The 16,513-nt window shown below is 43.6% G+C and overlaps 3 protein-coding genes and 1 long non-coding RNA gene across 7 annotated transcripts in view; 3 read left to right on the forward strand and 1 right to left on the reverse strand.

Moving 5' to 3' along the window:
* The window catches only part of cnpy4 (canopy FGF signaling regulator 4), a 2,019-nt gene extending 1,064 nt beyond the window's left edge, over window positions 1-955 (forward strand). Inside the window, exons 5-6 of one of the 2 annotated variants that reach the window (XM_088383674.1) lie at window positions 503-620; window positions 691-955. In XM_088383674.1, the coding sequence (XP_088239800.1) occupies window positions 503-620; window positions 691-767 (195 nt within the window). In that variant the 3' untranslated portion in view covers window positions 768-955. Of the gene's footprint in view, window positions 1-502 lie in introns of both variants that reach the window. The other variant, XM_088383666.1, reaches the window with a different exon arrangement.
* Window positions 1-15,703, reverse strand: part of LOC148403382 (uncharacterized) — a 16,074-nt gene extending 371 nt beyond the window's left edge. The window contains exons 1-2 of one of the 2 annotated variants that reach the window (XR_015860054.1): window positions 15,274-15,703; window positions 463-768 (exon numbers count right to left, since the gene is read on the reverse strand). This is a non-coding gene — a long non-coding RNA (uncharacterized LOC148403382). Of the gene's footprint in view, window positions 1-462; window positions 769-7,894; window positions 8,078-15,273 lie in introns of those variants that run through there. The other variant, XR_015860056.1, reaches the window with a different exon arrangement.
* Window positions 2,485-10,591, forward strand: ntn5 (netrin 5). Its single transcript, XM_088383594.1, has 7 exons — window positions 2,485-2,604; window positions 6,478-7,883; window positions 8,532-8,720; window positions 8,959-9,108; window positions 9,625-9,675; window positions 9,892-9,972; window positions 10,051-10,591. The coding sequence occupies exons 2-7, from the start codon at window positions 6,488-6,490 to the stop codon at window positions 10,521-10,523; spliced, it is 2,340 nt and encodes a 779-aa protein (XP_088239720.1). The 5' UTR covers window positions 2,485-2,604; window positions 6,478-6,487; the 3' UTR covers window positions 10,524-10,591.
* On the forward strand, window positions 10,733-16,418 carry cfap184 (cilia and flagella associated protein 184). 2 transcript variants are annotated; one of them, XM_088383654.1, is made up of 4 exons: window positions 10,733-10,903; window positions 14,819-15,055; window positions 15,302-15,652; window positions 15,936-16,418. In XM_088383654.1, the coding sequence occupies exons 1-4, from the start codon at window positions 10,862-10,864 to the stop codon at window positions 16,227-16,229; spliced, it is 924 nt and encodes a 307-aa protein (XP_088239780.1). In that variant the 5' UTR covers window positions 10,733-10,861; the 3' UTR covers window positions 16,230-16,418. The 2 variants fall into 2 exon arrangements, with proteins under 2 accessions (XP_088239780.1, XP_088239771.1); XM_088383645.1 differs by lacking the exon at window positions 10,733-10,903 and having other exon boundaries at window positions 14,582-15,055; window positions 15,936-16,416.
* The last annotated feature ends 95 nt before the right edge of the window (window positions 16,419-16,513 follow it).

The following is a 16,513-nucleotide window of genomic DNA, read 5'->3' on the forward strand; positions in this document are numbered from 1 at the left end:
AATTGAATCGTTCGAATTGCGAATCATGTTTCTCCATTACAAATAATGGAAAAAATTGTAATCCGTTCCAAGCAACCGTAGCGCGTCGCCGACCGCGCAACTGCACCCAGCTGGTCGTATTATTGTGACAGAGCGGTCGCTAAAATTTCGAAAATATTTTTAAAGTCCTATTGTACTTTCCAAAATTTAAGTGGACCTCAGTGCGCAGGGAGCTTATTTTTAATGAGATGTTTTTAACATTCCTGAGAAGTTGGACAGAGATGAGATGAACATTTGTGGTTAATTTAACCATTTTTGGCTAATGTTAGCATTGCTGACAGATCAACATTTTAAGTAAATGTTAACACACTGAAGGGCGGGGACATTGACAGCGTGGACATTTAATGAGAACATTATGAAACATGTGGTGAACTTTCACTCACTGCAGTTAATCACAAAAGAAAAAGCCAATAAACTACCAACTTTGTAACTTCCCATCGGGCTGTTGCGCATCCCTCTCCAGTGCGAGAACATGTTGGAGCAGTACGAGGAAGTGGTGGAGGTGTGGTACTTCCACCATCAAGACCAGAAACTGGAGGACTACCTGTGCGAGAGGCATGTCCTCGGAGCAAGTGAAAGAGGTCGGACACACCCCGAGTCAAAGGTTCCTTCTCTTCCATCTGTGCTCACGTCTGTTTTTTTCTGGTGCAGAATGTCTCAAGGAGGTGTGGAAGGGAGATCTGGCAACCAGCGGAGGCGCAGAGACAAGACTTGCTGATGAACTTTGACCTGCAGAACAGTGAAGTGACGTCAAAACCGCGTTTTGTGTAGGCTGTGCCCCCTGGTGGAAGGACGACATGCTTCCTCAAATATTTAACGTCTTTTAACCCTGTTTGCCTCATGTATATAGTAGACACCCACAAATGCAAAATGTACAGTTTTTACATCTGAAATAAATTCTTAGAAAAAACAAGAACATATTTTTATTTTTGCGAGAACAAGTTACATTAAGTTGGGTTTATTCTATTTATATTTTATCCACTTGTGTCACACTAATCGTAACTGAAATAGCCACAGGAGGGCGCTACAAGTAAACATACAAACTAAAGGGCTCTTGACTTGATTTATTAACGTTCTTTCCATAGAAAGTGTACTACTATTAATTCTCAAGGCCACAACGGCATACTAAGTTAGTAATATTCAAATAATATGAATAGTAAATATAATATTTGTATTTACTATTTTTACAACGATAATAGAGGTCAGAATTCCAGTGCGATTTTACAAAGGATGGAAAGTAAAGTTCAATTCCCTGATTATAATAAATAATTAGGATGTTTGGTCGTCATAAATAATTATTACATTATATTTTTAACATAACTCAGCGGGTTTAACTGAGCGCCTTGAAGTAACTGACAAACATATGTAAAAAGTAAACGTTAATTAAATGCATTTATTTCTATTTTGTGGAAATAGACGTCATTGGAATTTTTTGAGTATTTTTGTCTTTCGAACGAAATGCATGACCACCTTCCTCTCAGCTAACAATACATTTCTATACTGCGTTCTTTTCCCCCTGCAGCAATAAAGCCAACAAACCACATCACACAATAAATACTTTGACGATGACATCTGAAGAGCATGCTTCGCAATTCGTTATGGTTTTGCTCGTACTTGGCTGCAAAGTCTGCCAACTTGAGGCACCTGCCATGCAGGGAGCGGAGCACCTTCCCATCGGAACAAAGCTCCAACTTGTATTGTGTGAAGGTTTTGAGTGAATGCCTCTCCAATTGTGATTGTTTGTGTTGCTTTATTATTGCACTTGTCCCGCATCCAAGCATAGCATTCGTTAAGTGCGCTGCAACTGGCAGACACGCACATGCATGCGTGAAAAAGAAGAAGAAGCGCACCTGGGGAAACATTCCTCCGGGGGAGCCATCAATCAGTTTTATGGCTTTCTCGGGGGAAACTTCGCTCCAATCAAGTGTTCCCTCCCGACCTCCACCTTCCATTTCCATCTGTATCAGCTTTGCTTCACATCTGACAACCATCTTGTATATTGCACGCCGCCAATTAGTTTCCGATTCCAGAGGGCTAATTGGGTCAAAGAGTGACGTAACAAGATAAGACCAACAGCAATAAAAAAAAAAATTAAAACATTTGCTGGAATTTCCTTTTTTAAATAATACTTTTGCACAACTTAAAAAAAAAAAAGTACAGCAAATGTATCGAAACGAGTAATGCAAACGTCAAAAAACGGCTTTACTATTAATTTGGTGTCTCACAAAGTGGGGGGAAAAAAATACAAAAATGTATTTTTTTTCAGAAAGTGGATTTGAGGAAGCAACAACGTTCAAAATATAACATATAAAACATTACTTTTAGTCCCGATAATTATTTTAATAATAACAGCATGAATTTGCTTGTGCGTGAAGTTGTTTGGCTGCATTCGTTCTCCTTTCAACTAACTTCTGGCAATCTCACTCCCCTTCTTCCTCCCTGCTCCTCCTCTTCCTCCTTCATCTGCTTTCCCCCCCTTCGGCAGGCCAGCAGACAGACGCGCGAGCCGAGACTGGATGTGAGGACACTTTGGTAGGAGAAGCGCCATCTCGGAGGACGCACATGGTGAGCGAGCATGCACCTTTGCCTTCAACTTATTTATTAAAATGATTATATTTATTTACCAAAACGAGTTAAGTCACGCGTTTTTCAACCAAAGCAGAGAAAATGATAATTAATTAATTAATTAGGGCTATTTATTACCAGTGATTTTATTTATTAGTTAAACAACTGTAACATCTTGTTAATTGCCTACTTTAGTTAGGCCAAAAAGCAAAACCCAGAAAAAGTTTTTCTGAATTGTTTAAACGAGTTAAAAAAAAAAAAGAAAAAAGCCAAATAATAAAAGGGTTTCTGCTTCATACGATTTATGAGAATGATTACTGGGAATAATTACCAGCAATCAATATAAATGTCATCTTCTGTAATGACCTTGCATCTTGAAATGGCGCAGCTCTGCAAATATTTTACTTCCAGGAAGCGAACAGATTGCGGCAAATGTGCGCAATTAGCAGCCATAATTGACGCCATCAAGATGCTTCTGTTGTTCTAGCCAAAAGTCGATCGAACCGCAGAAATATCAGAAACAAATAAAAAATGAAAGACTTTGATGTTCAAAACCTTTCACGATGTAATGATGTTTCTTACTTTTCCCTTCTCTGTCTTGAGGGATTAATGCGATTTAACAAGTCTTTATGTGATTGAACAGGGCAAATGAATAATGCTGTCGTCATGAGCTCATCCAAAGAACTTGTTTTATTATCTCTTGCCAGTAGTGCAAAACCCACTAGCCATTATTTCATGAAGCTTTTTAAAGGGGCCAAGGATGGATGATCTATCCGAATTGGGGGGCCTTGGCAACCTTGGTTTTTTTTGTTTGTTTGTTTTTGAGGATCTGACACAAAATGCATATGTGAGCCATGAGTAATCCTGTGGGCAGCATGTGGATTTAATTGATACACACATGCATACACACATAGCCTACATGTTCACCAGCATGCCTCATCCATTTGAATCACAGTGATTTCATTCCCATCTGTTTTTCAAGATCAACATGTGAAGCCTCCATGGGAAGCCAACTTGAACGTAGGGGCGGGGGCCCACGGGTTGGGATTGACAGAAAGTTTGCTTTTAAATCTCATCAAGTGGTAGACATGTGGTATTCTTCAAAAATAAACCACATAGACGCCTCCGGTGGCAGATTGTGTGGTGTGGGGAAGGAATAATGCCAAATGAGGGCCTGGATTTAGTCAAAAGCAGTGCTTTGGGGTCATTTTGTGGGGTCTCGGTGACCTGGAGCAGAAGTGGGTCAAGTGGCCAAATGTAGCAATTAAAGAATAGTATTGTTATTTACAATTACATGAATACATTGTATATAATTTTACAATCAATTTGTCCCAGGAAGTCATTACTATCCACGTCTTTTATATTGAAGGAAATCGAGGCGCTTCATTTAGATAAAAGTAGTGCTTTGCAGCCATCCCGTGGGATCAACAGTTAATTGGCAATTCAAACTTATTAAACATGAGCAACCCGTGCAAATAATAACCACAGCACGATATATTTTTTCTAAGTCAAAATAAGGGACAGAAAAAGAATTGATTTCCATCGTCACTGAAAATAACAATGTCTCGTTTGTTTTTTCTAGGATAAATCCCAAATCCTAACGACAATAGTCTAAAGATACATGCTGGGCGCTAATCCACTTTGTGACACCTCTACCACTAAAATTAGATTATTACACCAAAAATGGAGCAGCTGGAATTTGCTCCGTGTGGAATAACACACACACAAACGCACACACGCACACACACACAGGAATGTGGTTTGGGAAAACCAGGCTGCAGTGTTGTATTTCTGAGGACAATTGCAAATTAACAAAGGTGTCAGAATGGTTACATGTGCCAACAGATGTGGTGCAGCTTCGACTTTGTGCACGAAAAATCAATTCTTACACTCCGCACTTTTAGACCAACCGCACGGAGCTTTGACTTCGCCTCCGCCAGAGCCGCTGAAGGCCCATGACGAGGAATTTTAAAATGTGTGCGACTCATCTGCTCACTAGATCTGCTCACACTGGAGGGCAAGCTCGCTGGAGAGCTAGACAATTAAAAAAATAAAAATAAAACAGATAAAAAAGTTGAATTGTGTGTCCAAAAAGAAGCATGTGATCCATCATGAGGCATTCAGCTAAATTAGCCTTTTAAAATACTATTTTCTACCCCCCAAACACATTTAAACTGATTAAAACATATTTAAATGTATTTAAAAAACACTTGATATTGCTTGTTCTCACTTTCACTCCCTCAATTTTCTAAATAAGAGGCACGGTGTGCTTGCTTCAAATTATTATTTTGTCACTCCACGTTGAAAATTACTGTAAAGCCGACACAAAAGAAGAGAATCAAAATCGCCAATTTAAACATCAAAAAGCCATATTATTTAGTCGACTATCTTAGAAAAACCCCATTGAGGATCTAACAGAAATAAATATTAATGTTATTGTCTTCATAAACCTTCAAACAAATGCTACATTAACTCGCACGGAGCTGTATCAAATATTAAATATTCACAAACCACAATGTTCAAACACACCATCGTCTGCTAGCTTAATGCTAACATAACAGTGAAAAGTAGGCTAATTATATACCCTACTGTTTCCTAGCCGCTAATATAAATTAGCATTGAGGTCATTCTAAACCTTCCAACAAGTGCTGTTTTACCACACAAGTACAATTCTCTCCATTTAAACCCCAAAGTGTTACCCAATGTTTGCTAACTTAATGCTAACGTAAAACGGCTTAGCCGCGCTAATGGAAATCAGCAAAAGATAGTAATTCTAACCCTTCAAAAATAGTGCCAACCTACACATAGCGGTAGAAAAGAATGTGTATTTTTATATGCCTAGCATGGTGGTGCCCAGGCTGTAACATACCCCCAGGTTGTCAGCACGGATTCTCGCCAGCCTCACATAGTTGGATCAGAAGATCACCCCCCGCAGTTGGAGAAGCTGAAGTCATCACGGCACTATTTCCTTGTGTCAGCTGGCCGTTCTACACACACAAATTGTGTTCTTTGCGTTTCTCCCGTCCTGTGTGTGTTCTCTCGGTCATAGGACATAGACAGGTGCATTCAGGGTTGGTGATCCGCTTCCTGAGCCAGACCATCCCTCTGGAAGCCTCATATTTTGCTTGCTAATTGAGCGTGATGACGAGGCGGGACAGGCTCTCGGCCCCCGGCCGGGTTTGCGCCGCCCGCGCTGACTTTGCTGTCAGTGTCAGACGCTTGTTAGGACGCCGTTAATCTTGGAGAGAGCGAAGGGGCCAGGTGGGAAATATAACCGAGGAGAAGCAAGGTGACGGAGGAAAGAAACTAAGAATGGAAGATAATCTGAAGAGGAAATCCCTTTTGGAGTTTGTTGTTAGTATTGACTACATTCCAAAAGCAACTCTCGAACGGATAAATTCCTGACAGTTGGATGAATTAGACTCGTCACCAGATGGGAGAAGCAGGAAGAGATTTGGTCTCACTAGAGACGAAAACAATTCATGTTTGGGGCTCAAGCAAGATTTCCATCGGTAAATCATTTCCCCACAACGCGACCGTGACCGCCGCTTGTATTGCGGGTCCAAAAGATTTTAGGCAGCGCACACCTCGACCCAATCGCACGACTGCGGGCGGCGGCGTTTCAGAAAAGGGAGAGCCATAAATGGGACAGTTACGCTCCGGCTCCAGCTGTCAGACATATTTTTTGCTCGTTTCAGACAATCGCAGCCTTTGAGCATACGTACGCACACCGGAGCAGTTTGGAGATTCAGGATCCTGCATGGGTTGGGGGTCGAGTTGCACTGATGCAATATTTTTTTATAAAAAAAGACGACTTTCACCAAAACCGGTGACCCTCATGCAACGTCTTCTAATGCTGTCCTTTTATTACAGGCTGGATGACATGATGTTCCGGATCTTTTCCCTCCCCCCTCCTACCTCTCCCTTCCTTGCTTTCCTCCTCCTTTATTTTCTTCCTCGGCCTCTGCTCTTCTCCTCGCTATCCCACGTTCCGCTGAGTTGGGCTTCGCCTCACGATCCCTGCTACCACCCGGACGGCCGTCCTCGCCACTGTTTGTCCGAGTTCATCAACGCCGCCTACGGGGTCTCAGTGGACGCCAGGCGCTCCATCCGAACTTTCGACGGCAACGTCACCACCTTGACGGATCTTCACAATCCTCACAACCTCACCTGCTGGCAGGCGCAAGGGGGTCAGGACAGCGGGGACTGGGTGCTCACCGTGCCCCTGGGTCGGCGCTTTGAAATCACCTACATAAGTCTGCAGTTCTGCTATCATGGAGAACCGTCCGACCCGATCTCAATCTCCATCTTCAAATCTATGGATTACAGACACACTTGGAGGGCGATGCAACATTACTCCAGCGATTGCCTCGGGGATTTTGGGCTCCCCTCCCAGACGGTGGCCCAGACCAGACACCAGGAAACGGAACCGCTGTGCTCCGATCCTCGGCCCTTGCAGAGGCAGCGGGGCGGTATGGTGCTGGCGTTCTCGGCCCTCGACGGCCGCCCGTCGTCTCCAGATTTTGACTACAGTCCCACTTTGCAAGACTGGGTGACCGCCACAGACATCCGTGTGGTCTTCCATCAAACAACCGTCGGCGCAAAACTGAGCTCGGGCGTGAAGGACGATGGAAGGACTGAGGAGGGTCGAGTTGTCGATCTCCTGAGGTGGAGTTCGGGCGATGCCGGTGATCCGATTGGCAACGTGCCTTCCTTTAATAACAGGGCCACAACAAACTCTGAAATGAGCACGCAGAAGAAAGCAGGCAAGCTTCGAGGGAGAAGTCATCACAAGGTAGGAAACAACGTGACCAGTAAGGAAAGTGGGGACACTTACAGCTCGGAGGTTGCGATGAAAAAGGATGAGAGCGCTAAAAAGCTTGGTCGTAAGAAAGACGGTGAGGAGTGGCTCCTTTGTCCAAACGGTGACTGTAACTGGACAGGACGCCAAAGAGCGGCCAAGGGACGAGAACTGAGAAAGCGAAGAAACAACCATCCCAACATCCCGCAAACCTCCAGGAACCTTCAGGCGGCGCTGGCGGCATCACAAGCTCCGCCTACCGTAGCCCCCCTGCCTCCTCTGGCCCTCTCGGACCTGCAGGTAGGGGGTCGGTGCAAATGCAACGGACACGCTTCCAAGTGTCGACGTGACGACGCGGGGCGGGCCGTGTGCGTATGCAAGCATCACACGGCCGGCCCGGATTGCGACGTGTGCGAGGACTTCTACTTTGACAGACCCTGGCATCGAGCCACGCCCACCCACCCAAACCCTTGTGTGGGTAAGTCATACCTCGCAGTTACTGCAATCTGGTGAACTCCGGTTCAGATTCATCCAAGGTCCCTCCACAAGGGGTCAAGGACATACAAAGCCGCCGGTACACTTTCAATAACTTCACAATCACGAGCTGCACAGCTTAACTGACACCCAGGTATACAGGCTAGCTAACGGCTAGCCAGTTAGCAGCTAACAGCAGCCAACTCTACACCGATTGGATGACTCCCATGCCCATTCGACAGGCTAGGCCCTGCCTTTTAAAGCCACACACAAAGTGACAGATACTACAGTGTATTTGCTTACCGTTGTATCTTTCTAAAATATTATTGCTAGCATAACGGCTAATCAATTTAAAGCAGGGGTGTCACACTTATTTTTGTCGCGGGCCGCATCATAGTCATGGTTTCCTTCGAAGGGGAATTGAAATTGCCAGATAAATATCTGAATGTCTCAAATTATATATAGAGTACGGTACTCAACAAACTAGTGAATGACTAGATGAATAACAAGTTTTCAAAACAGAGACTAAGAAAAACTGTTAACAAATTTTGCTAATAAAAATTGCAAGCGATAGATCTATTTTTTAAAAGTGAAAACAATTTGGCATTTTAATATTGACATATGAATTTGATGCACAATTTGTCTTCTCCAGCGTGCGAGTGCAACGGCCACTCCAGCAAGTGCCGCTTCAGCATGGAGGTGTTCCAGCAATCCGGACGACGTAGCGGCGGCGTGTGCCTCAAGTGTCGCCACCACACGGCCGGACGCCACTGCCAGTACTGCCACAACGGCTACACCCGGGACCAAAGCAAGCCGCTGCACCACCGCAAAGCCTGCCAACGTCAGTTCGCTACAAACGCATGCGCGTGTTGGACGAAATGTAAACGAGTGTGTTTTATGGCTGCAGCTATTCGGGACGCACCTGTAACACTGCTGTGATCCATGACCCCCCACCACCACCCTCTCATTGATTTGGTTTCACAGCTATAACCGGACCCCTAAGGCGTGACCATGACAACGATGCGGTCTGCATTGAAAACAGTCTGAATGATGATTGACCTTGGTTCTCCCCCCCCCAGCTTGTCAGTGCCATCCTCTGGGAGCGGTGGGCCGCTCGTGTAACAACACGTCGGGTCAGTGCCTTTGCCGACAAGGAGTGACCGGGCTCAGGTGCAACCGCTGCGCCCCTGGATACAAACAGGGCACGTCGCCTCTGCGCCCTTGCGTCCGTAAGTCGATCTCGCCAAGCACAACCTCGCATCACCTGTCACACGGCTCAAAACAGGCCCAGACTCATAACTCTGACAGCGAAAGCTCTGCGTGAAAGAAAACCTTGTTTGTTTTTACTGCCAGATGGGGGGGCTAAGTATAGCATCCATTAGCCTCCTGCAGGGTATTTAACTGTTCGACTGACTCTCCTCACTTGTCAAGACAAACATAAAGACATAACACGTTGTAACAAAAGTCAGCTAGCTTAATGCTAGAATAACGGGATAGACGGGAAGGTTAGCGATTCGGTAAGGGGATGTTCCATGTCACAGGCCGAGTTGTGACAGAAAGGACCAAACCTGGTGTGGTACGTGATAAATGTTTGCACTTTTACAAGAAGCCTGGACAATGTATGAAAGGACGACTTACGACTTTACAATCTGAAGAAGTCAACATCCGCGTGAGGTGTGTTGATCGTAAAAAAAAAAAAGACCACACGCAAAAACGTGTCTGACATTTTTTTTTTATCCTTGCAGGGATTCAGGAGATTACTCCAACTCCATTTTTTCAACCTCAATACGGCATTGGTGAGTATAATTAAGCCTAAATTCATACAGACTGATTTTTAATTGGATCATGTGACTTGACCTCAAGAGGCTCAAGACTCTTCGGGAATGTTTGCGTACTGCTCAGGAAGGTCATGTGTTGGTCACTAGATACTCTGATGACAAATAGAAGCGGCCACATTGTCACTAATGAGACGGCGTGTGTGTTGTGTTCATGTTATCTGCCACTGGCCATAGATGAGGAGTGTGTGTCCCACTGCCAACCTTCTCAGGGCAAAGTCAGGATGAACTTGGAGACGTACTGCCTCAAGGACTACGGTCGGTTGCTTCATTCCAGCCTTCGCTCGCTTTTAATTGACTCGGCGATTAATTGACAAAGGTTTGTGTGTGTGTTAGTGCTGAAGGTTCAGGTGAGAGGGATGGAGCGTTCGGGTCCCTGGTGGCAGTTTTCCATTTCGGTCCAAGTGGTCTTCCGTACGGGATCCGCCACGCGAATCCGCAGGGGCCCCCAGTCCCTTTGGGTCCCTGACCGGGACCTGGCCTGCGGCTGCCCCGCTCTTCACGTGGGCCGGACTTTTTTGCTGATCGGGGCCGACGAAGCCGAGAGGGATCGGGTGCCGGACGAGAGGAGGTTGGTGGCCGACCGCTCCACGTTGGCCCTCCAGTGGCGGGAACACTGGAGCCCCAAGCTGAGGGGCTTTCGCGGGCAGGACAAGAAGGGACGCTGTGCCGATCGACCCCCCAACCAGGACAGGAATCCGTCAGAACCGCAGACGGGATACATCCCCCCTCACCTGCTTGCCGACACAGACAACGGAAGCTCATCCGGCGAGGTCTCGACCTTGTCGCCACAACACAGTCACTCATGAACAAAGAGCATTCAGTCTTATTTTACTTTTTTTTTTTTTTTTTTTTAAACGCTCTTTGCTTTACCACCACTTTCATGCTCTTGTCATAAAGTTAGTTTATTTGATCTCTTTGCTTCATATTTATTATTATAATAATAAATACAAAAAGAGGCGAGTGATCATGGATGGAGCGCCACATTGTTGGCCACGAGTGCATGCAACTTACAGAAAGAGCAGGGAAGAGTGATGTCATTATTCGGACGTGGCTACTTTAGAGTGCCTCGTTGTCCGCTTTGTTTTGCGGTATATTGGAATTTCTAAACCAATCACGTCCATATTTGGGCATCTAACCTGCCGTCATGGCGACTGCTTCCATTTGGGAGTCAAAACATCATCGCCCAGTATGTGTGTGTATGTGTGTGTGTTACATAAAGACAGATGGGAGAGCTCCTTTTTGCACAGCGGCCATGTTTTGGAAAAGGCGGCTGCCGATTGGCTGCCTGGTCATTGGCAGGAAGCAACAAAGTGCATATGGGTCAGTGTGCGCACAAGCATGTCTGAGAGGCAAACTATCTGCCCTTCAGTGTGTGTGTGTGTGTGTGTGTGTGTGTGTGTGTGTGCACGCACCTGCCACACTGGGTCTGCAGGAAGCACCTGTCAGCGGCCGTCTCCTCTCGGCAGCGCCTGACGACATGAGCGTTTGATCCCCCCCAAAGTCCCCGAAGGCACACACTTACACAGACACTAACAGACAACTTAAGCCCGGCTGGCGCGGACCGTGCGCGGCCATGTTGTTCACACGTTTCCCCACGCACAAAAACGACCGGACATTCATATAAGTTGAAAATCGGGAAAAGTTCACCATCAATATTTATTGAATATTATACTAATATATATTATACTAATACAAAAGATAAGTACGTAAATACAAATCAAATGTAAGACAACATGAAACATAAAAAAGAAACTTGTGTTCCAGTTAGGAAGTATCCAGAAAGGATAATTAATATTAGCATAAGAGTGAAATGTATTCATTTTTAATTCGATTAAAACTGAGCTGGATGAATTGTAAATTTGTTTACATTTTAGAAAGTCCATTCGTTTTTATAAAACATTTCTATGGGACAAGATTTTTTTTTTTTATACGCACAGCAAAAATGCAAAGCAGGCACCGAGTGTAGAAATTCTTCAGAAAATAAAGGAGCAATTTTAAATAATGAACGATGACTATTGAAGGGAAATTTGATGTATAAAAGGACAATTTCAGAACAATGAATTTTAAAAAGAGAGTGGATTGAGTTTGGCTGTAGCAATGCAAAAATAAAATGGATGGATAAAAGGGCAATTTCAAAACAATGAATTTTAAAAAGAGGAGTGTATTGGCGTTTGGCTGTACAAAATGTGCACAGACGATGATGTCATTTGTTCTGGGGGTTAGAAGTTCTGTGGCTAGAAGTTTTAAAATGTGGTTTAAAAAAAACATTTAATTAGAGCATCAAGGTCAAAGCAGATTTTTCCCCCCCCCCCTTTATCTTTTTTTTTTTTTTGGAGCTGCCATAAGGACCCGGCTTCTGTTAACCTGGAAGTCCGAGGGTCAATCCCCGCCATCCGCAGCCATCATGCCGCCGCCGCCGCCACGGCAACACAATCCCGCTCAGATTAGGACTAATGGAGAGCAGCCAAGCCTCGCCACAACATTCAACCCGTGTTTTCTACATCTGCTTGTGGAAACACCCGAAATTTTTCGTCTTCTCACTCAGAGCACTATGCAAGTTTTTTCCGTTGTGTTGAGCCATAAAAACATTTACTCTATATAATTGACTGTATGTGCTTTAATATACGGATGATATTAAATCAATTTCTATAAAAAGAGGTTTGTTAATTTATTATTGGTGGCTTGGCTTTGTTGTCCTTCGCTGCGGGGCACCAAAGTGAAAGTTTTTTTTTTTTTTTTTTTACTAGAAGTTGTTCGAATTGGGAGAACTGGGGGCAGTCATCAAAAGGCGAAAGACTCAAGGGGAGGAGAAGTAACATTAAACCGGCACGTCCAGGTGGTGGACAAGTACAACGGCGTGTGTGTGTGTGCGTGCGTTTTGACGATGAACTCCGTCTAGTTTGATTTGAACCGAAACCAATGCGATTTCAGGCTCCAGAAGGTGACCTTTGACCCTTTTCCCAGCATATGCAAAGTTTGATTAGAACACAAAACGCAGTTCACTTAATCATAATAATCAAATCAAATTCTTAAGGAAGAATTCAAGTATCATGAGACCTGCAGATAAAATCTCACAATGTTATTTCAGCTCATTTGCATTTTCTTTGGACGTCACGTTACTTTTCATGATTTGTTGATACTATAATGTTGGATGTCTTCAGATGATCATGTTGTTGTCTCACTGATGGTGGTCTGACATGTGGGTGGTCTTGTGGTCAGTGTCTGTGTCATGTGGCAGAAAGATTTTACGCTGCAGGTAGCACGAACGCACGTGCACGTGCACACACACACATTGGCAGTGTCATGGCGCTATATTATATTTCTTCCTGCCACTTCTTGAAGAAAAAAAAAAAAAACACCATACAACAATGCTTTTTCCTAAATGTAATTTAAATGGTTAAATAACTACTTTTTAAGATTTGAAAATATTTAATAAAACACAATATGACACAAATAGCTTCTAAATACTATATTAAAGATGCAGAAACATTATTTTGTCCATATAGGAGTAGCTTAATCCTGAACTACTGAACTACATTTTTTATTTGAGTAGTGAGCACGATTGTGGCTGAGGAGGACACAAAATCACGGCGCTCCCCAAGCTCCAACGTGAGCCCCCGTGTCTTTTTAAAGCTACATCTCAGATTCGGTGTCATTTTCAGCGCTGCGGTTAGAAGTCTGGACGTCTAGACAAGTCCACCGTGTGCTTTTCGGACTAACTATATGAGGAGTCGTTGGGAACTCAACATATATGTATCAAATCTGTTTTTTTTTTTTTTTAGCGAATAACAGCATTTTTTTTCATAGAGATTGTCAAATTTAAAACCAGCATATAAACAGTACAACACAAGTCACAGCAACAACAAATCTAACTGACAACCATGTCATCTAATTTGTTTTAAAGGGAGAAGTATTCAAGTGATCATCATAGCTTCACCACTGCACCCAATCAATGATATAAAAATAAACGGGGAGGAAAAAACCCCAAATAAAATAAACAAATAAAGTATCCATTAAATGGGCCCATCAACAACACAAATGAAAAAATTAAGTATTTATTAAATGGGCCCATCAACAATATCTGCCATATAGGTTTTAAGTTGATGAGTGTAAAAATACATATGAATTAAGAATACTCTTGTGAAATGTCATTTGACAATATTGGTTACTTATTGTTTAAAATTTAATTCGTCTTGGACAAAACATGTAAGAAACACACACATAATTTAGTTCGTACAATTAAATTCCCGTTGACCTACAACAGGTTTTCAAATAAAATATTATCAGATACATACAAAATATAAATTAACATTATGTGCTCCAATGGCAGTGAAGATAAATCTCTCTAGCCTACGATCTCAGTTCAAATTTTTGGGTAAGAAGATCCAACAAAAGTACCAACATAAATTAACTCAGTATAACGTGAAAGAATTCTATCTAAAGGGCAACACAGCAAAATTAAGTGAAATAAATATAAAAAAAGAATTAATTACTGCCTGGTTAGTAATAAAGCATGTTTGAGCCTATTAGTCAGAATGAAATCATTACAAAAAATATTATTAGTAGAAGAAAGAGTAATAATAGTAATCGGTAGTGGTAGTATGTAGTCGTCGTCGTCGTGACACCAACCTAGAGCTGACCTAAGCACTAATGAGCACGCAGTTAATTTTAGAAAAATAAAATAAAAAATATTAGATCAACATAAATAAGTCAAAATAAGTTTTAATAACAACAAAAATGTTTTTGTTCACTATTTGAATAATGATTGATCAATCGCCGTGTTAAATATTGTTTTTTTAGGATACACTGCCTACCCGTGGCCGTATTTTGTCATTGCAGCCTGGCAGAGACGCCGGCTCGTTACCATGGCAACCGAAACAAAACTAAACCGCAATTGCTTTAGTAGTGCACGAGTCCTCTTACTAGACAAACACGATCTTTCAGATCAAAATCAATGTCTACTGGATCACCGAATTTTTTACAAAATGAGGTGCAGAAAGACACAGGAATTGTTGCTCTTCAACCCAAAACAAATCCTACTCGTGAAGATCTTAATGGAGATGTTGAAAACATCAAAAGTGACGCCATGCTCCTCTTGCAGGAGCTGGAAGAGGAGAATCACAGAGTGAGCCGGCGCAACATGGAGGTGCAAGCACAGCTGGCCATCTACTTGAGGAGGACGACCCCCCCTGAACAAGACCCCGAGCCGGACATGAAGGAGTACCACGAGTGCCTGGAGCGCCTGACGGAGCTGAGGAAGCAGAGGGCTTCACAGATGGAAAGAGCTCGACAAAAGGAAGAGGAACTGAGGCTTGACAACCAAGAGGCGCTCAATGAGGTAGCAAGATTAAAAGTAGCTCGAGATGTTTGGAAGGGACCCAATGTGTATTCAGTGTTTTTGTCGCTATCTAGCGGCGAGGCTTTGGTATACGATTTGTGAGTCTTTTTTTTTTTGCGTTGTTTTTACGTTGCGTCTCATCTGCAGAGGCTGAAGAAAATACAAATTTCTGAAAAAAAAAAAAAAATCCACTACACCAACAAAGTATTTGTACTTACGACACGTGACCTTGGTGTTTGTTCTCAGGTGGAAAATGAATGGCGATTCCTGTTGGGGTTGAAGAGGAAGCTAGCCGTCTCGCTCCTGAGAGAACATATGTCTCCAGGAGCGGCCCGAGCCATGGTGGACGCCGCGCTGGGGTCCGAGCAGCTCCGTCGCCAAGAGCTGAGGAAGCTGCGTCTAATCCACGCTGGAGTGGAGAGCAGGGTGGTCCGTCTAGAGGCCAAGCTCGTCGAGGAGGAAGAGGAGGAGGGGCGGGACCTCTTGCAACGGCAATTTAAGCACCTGCTGGCCCAAAGGATGCAGCAGAGGAAAGCGGACGAGCGTAGGAGTCAAGAGGCCTCCAAGCTCCAGAGGAACATCAAGCGTACATTAGAGGTTTAAAGTCCTTCCTTGGGAAAGACCGTGTCGCTTCATTTTAACAATGAAAAATGCTTTTGACCGGCTAACAAATAGCACCAATATTAAAACTTTAACAAACAAGTCAAGTCAAGTCAAGTCAAGTCAAGTCAAGTCAAGTCAAGTCAAGTCTATTTGTATAGCCCTAAATCACAAGCAGTCTCAAAGGGCTTCACATAGAGACAGATATTTGAACAAACCATTGAGCAGCACAAGTAGACAATACTCACGGGTATATTTTCTTTGTCCTTTCTTCTCACAGTTGCTGTGCAACATAAAGGAGAAGCTGCACTGGAGTCAAACGGAGGTGCAGACCAAGCGGGAGCAACTGGCCCAGCTGGAGGTTGAGCTAACCTCCAGGAGGGACTTGCTGTACCGGACTAAGCGGGCCGGCAGCGGCCTACAGAGGGAAAATGTGGAGCTGAAGCAGACGCGAGGACTGCTCGGGAACACCCTCCTCTTGTGGGACTTTGGGGTCACCATGGGCGATGCCCAACGACTGGAGGACAAACTGGAGAAGCTCAAACGTCGGCGGGAAGAAATTGCTTCAGCATAGTTCTGTTTTAAGCAGTTGTCCATTTATAGTTTAATTCATCAGAGATACTGATTATTAATCATATGAAAAGTTCTTTAATTTCTTCCTACTCCTTTTCGAGCCGTCCTAATTGTTGTTGTATAAGTTATTTACGACTTGCTTGGGACAATTTGTTATTGTCCTGTTTTTTTTTTCCTTTTATATTTTACTGATATCTTTTTCTGTTTTTAAACTCGAAATAAAATTGATCAATATTAACGTGTGTGGATTGCTAGAGATGCGTTTTGTTCATGAAACTTTATTTG

The sequence above is a fragment of the Syngnathus floridae genome, chromosome 1 (genome assembly GCF_059516105.1).
Source record: "Syngnathus floridae isolate MCC-2025c chromosome 1, RoL_Sflo_1.0, whole genome shotgun sequence".
NCBI lineage: Eukaryota > Metazoa > Chordata > Actinopteri > Syngnathiformes > Syngnathidae > Syngnathus > Syngnathus floridae.

What these genes read in the sequence shown, in the direction of transcription:
- ntn5 (XM_088383594.1), top strand. Translation starts at nt 6,488, where the DNA reads ATGATGTTCCGGATCTTTTCCCTCCCCCCTCCTACCTCTCCCTTCCTT. An exon ending in CCACCGCAAAGCCTGCCAAC is followed by an intron (nt 8,721 to 8,958) that starts GTCAGTTCGCTA and finishes TCCCCCCCCCAG; the next exon opens with CTTGTCAGTGCCATCCTCTG. An exon ending in TCAACCTCAATACGGCATTG is followed by an intron (nt 9,676 to 9,891) that starts GTGAGTATAATT and finishes CACTGGCCATAG; the next exon opens with ATGAGGAGTGTGTGTCCCAC.
- cfap184 (XM_088383645.1), top strand. Translation starts at nt 14,672, where the DNA reads ATGTCTACTGGATCACCGAATTTTTTACAAAATGAGGTGCAGAAAGAC. An exon ending in ACCAAGAGGCGCTCAATGAG is followed by an intron (nt 15,056 to 15,301) that starts GTAGCAAGATTA and finishes GTTTGTTCTCAG; the next exon opens with GTGGAAAATGAATGGCGATT. An exon ending in ACATCAAGCGTACATTAGAG is followed by an intron (nt 15,653 to 15,935) that starts GTTTAAAGTCCT and finishes TTCTTCTCACAG; the next exon opens with TTGCTGTGCAACATAAAGGA.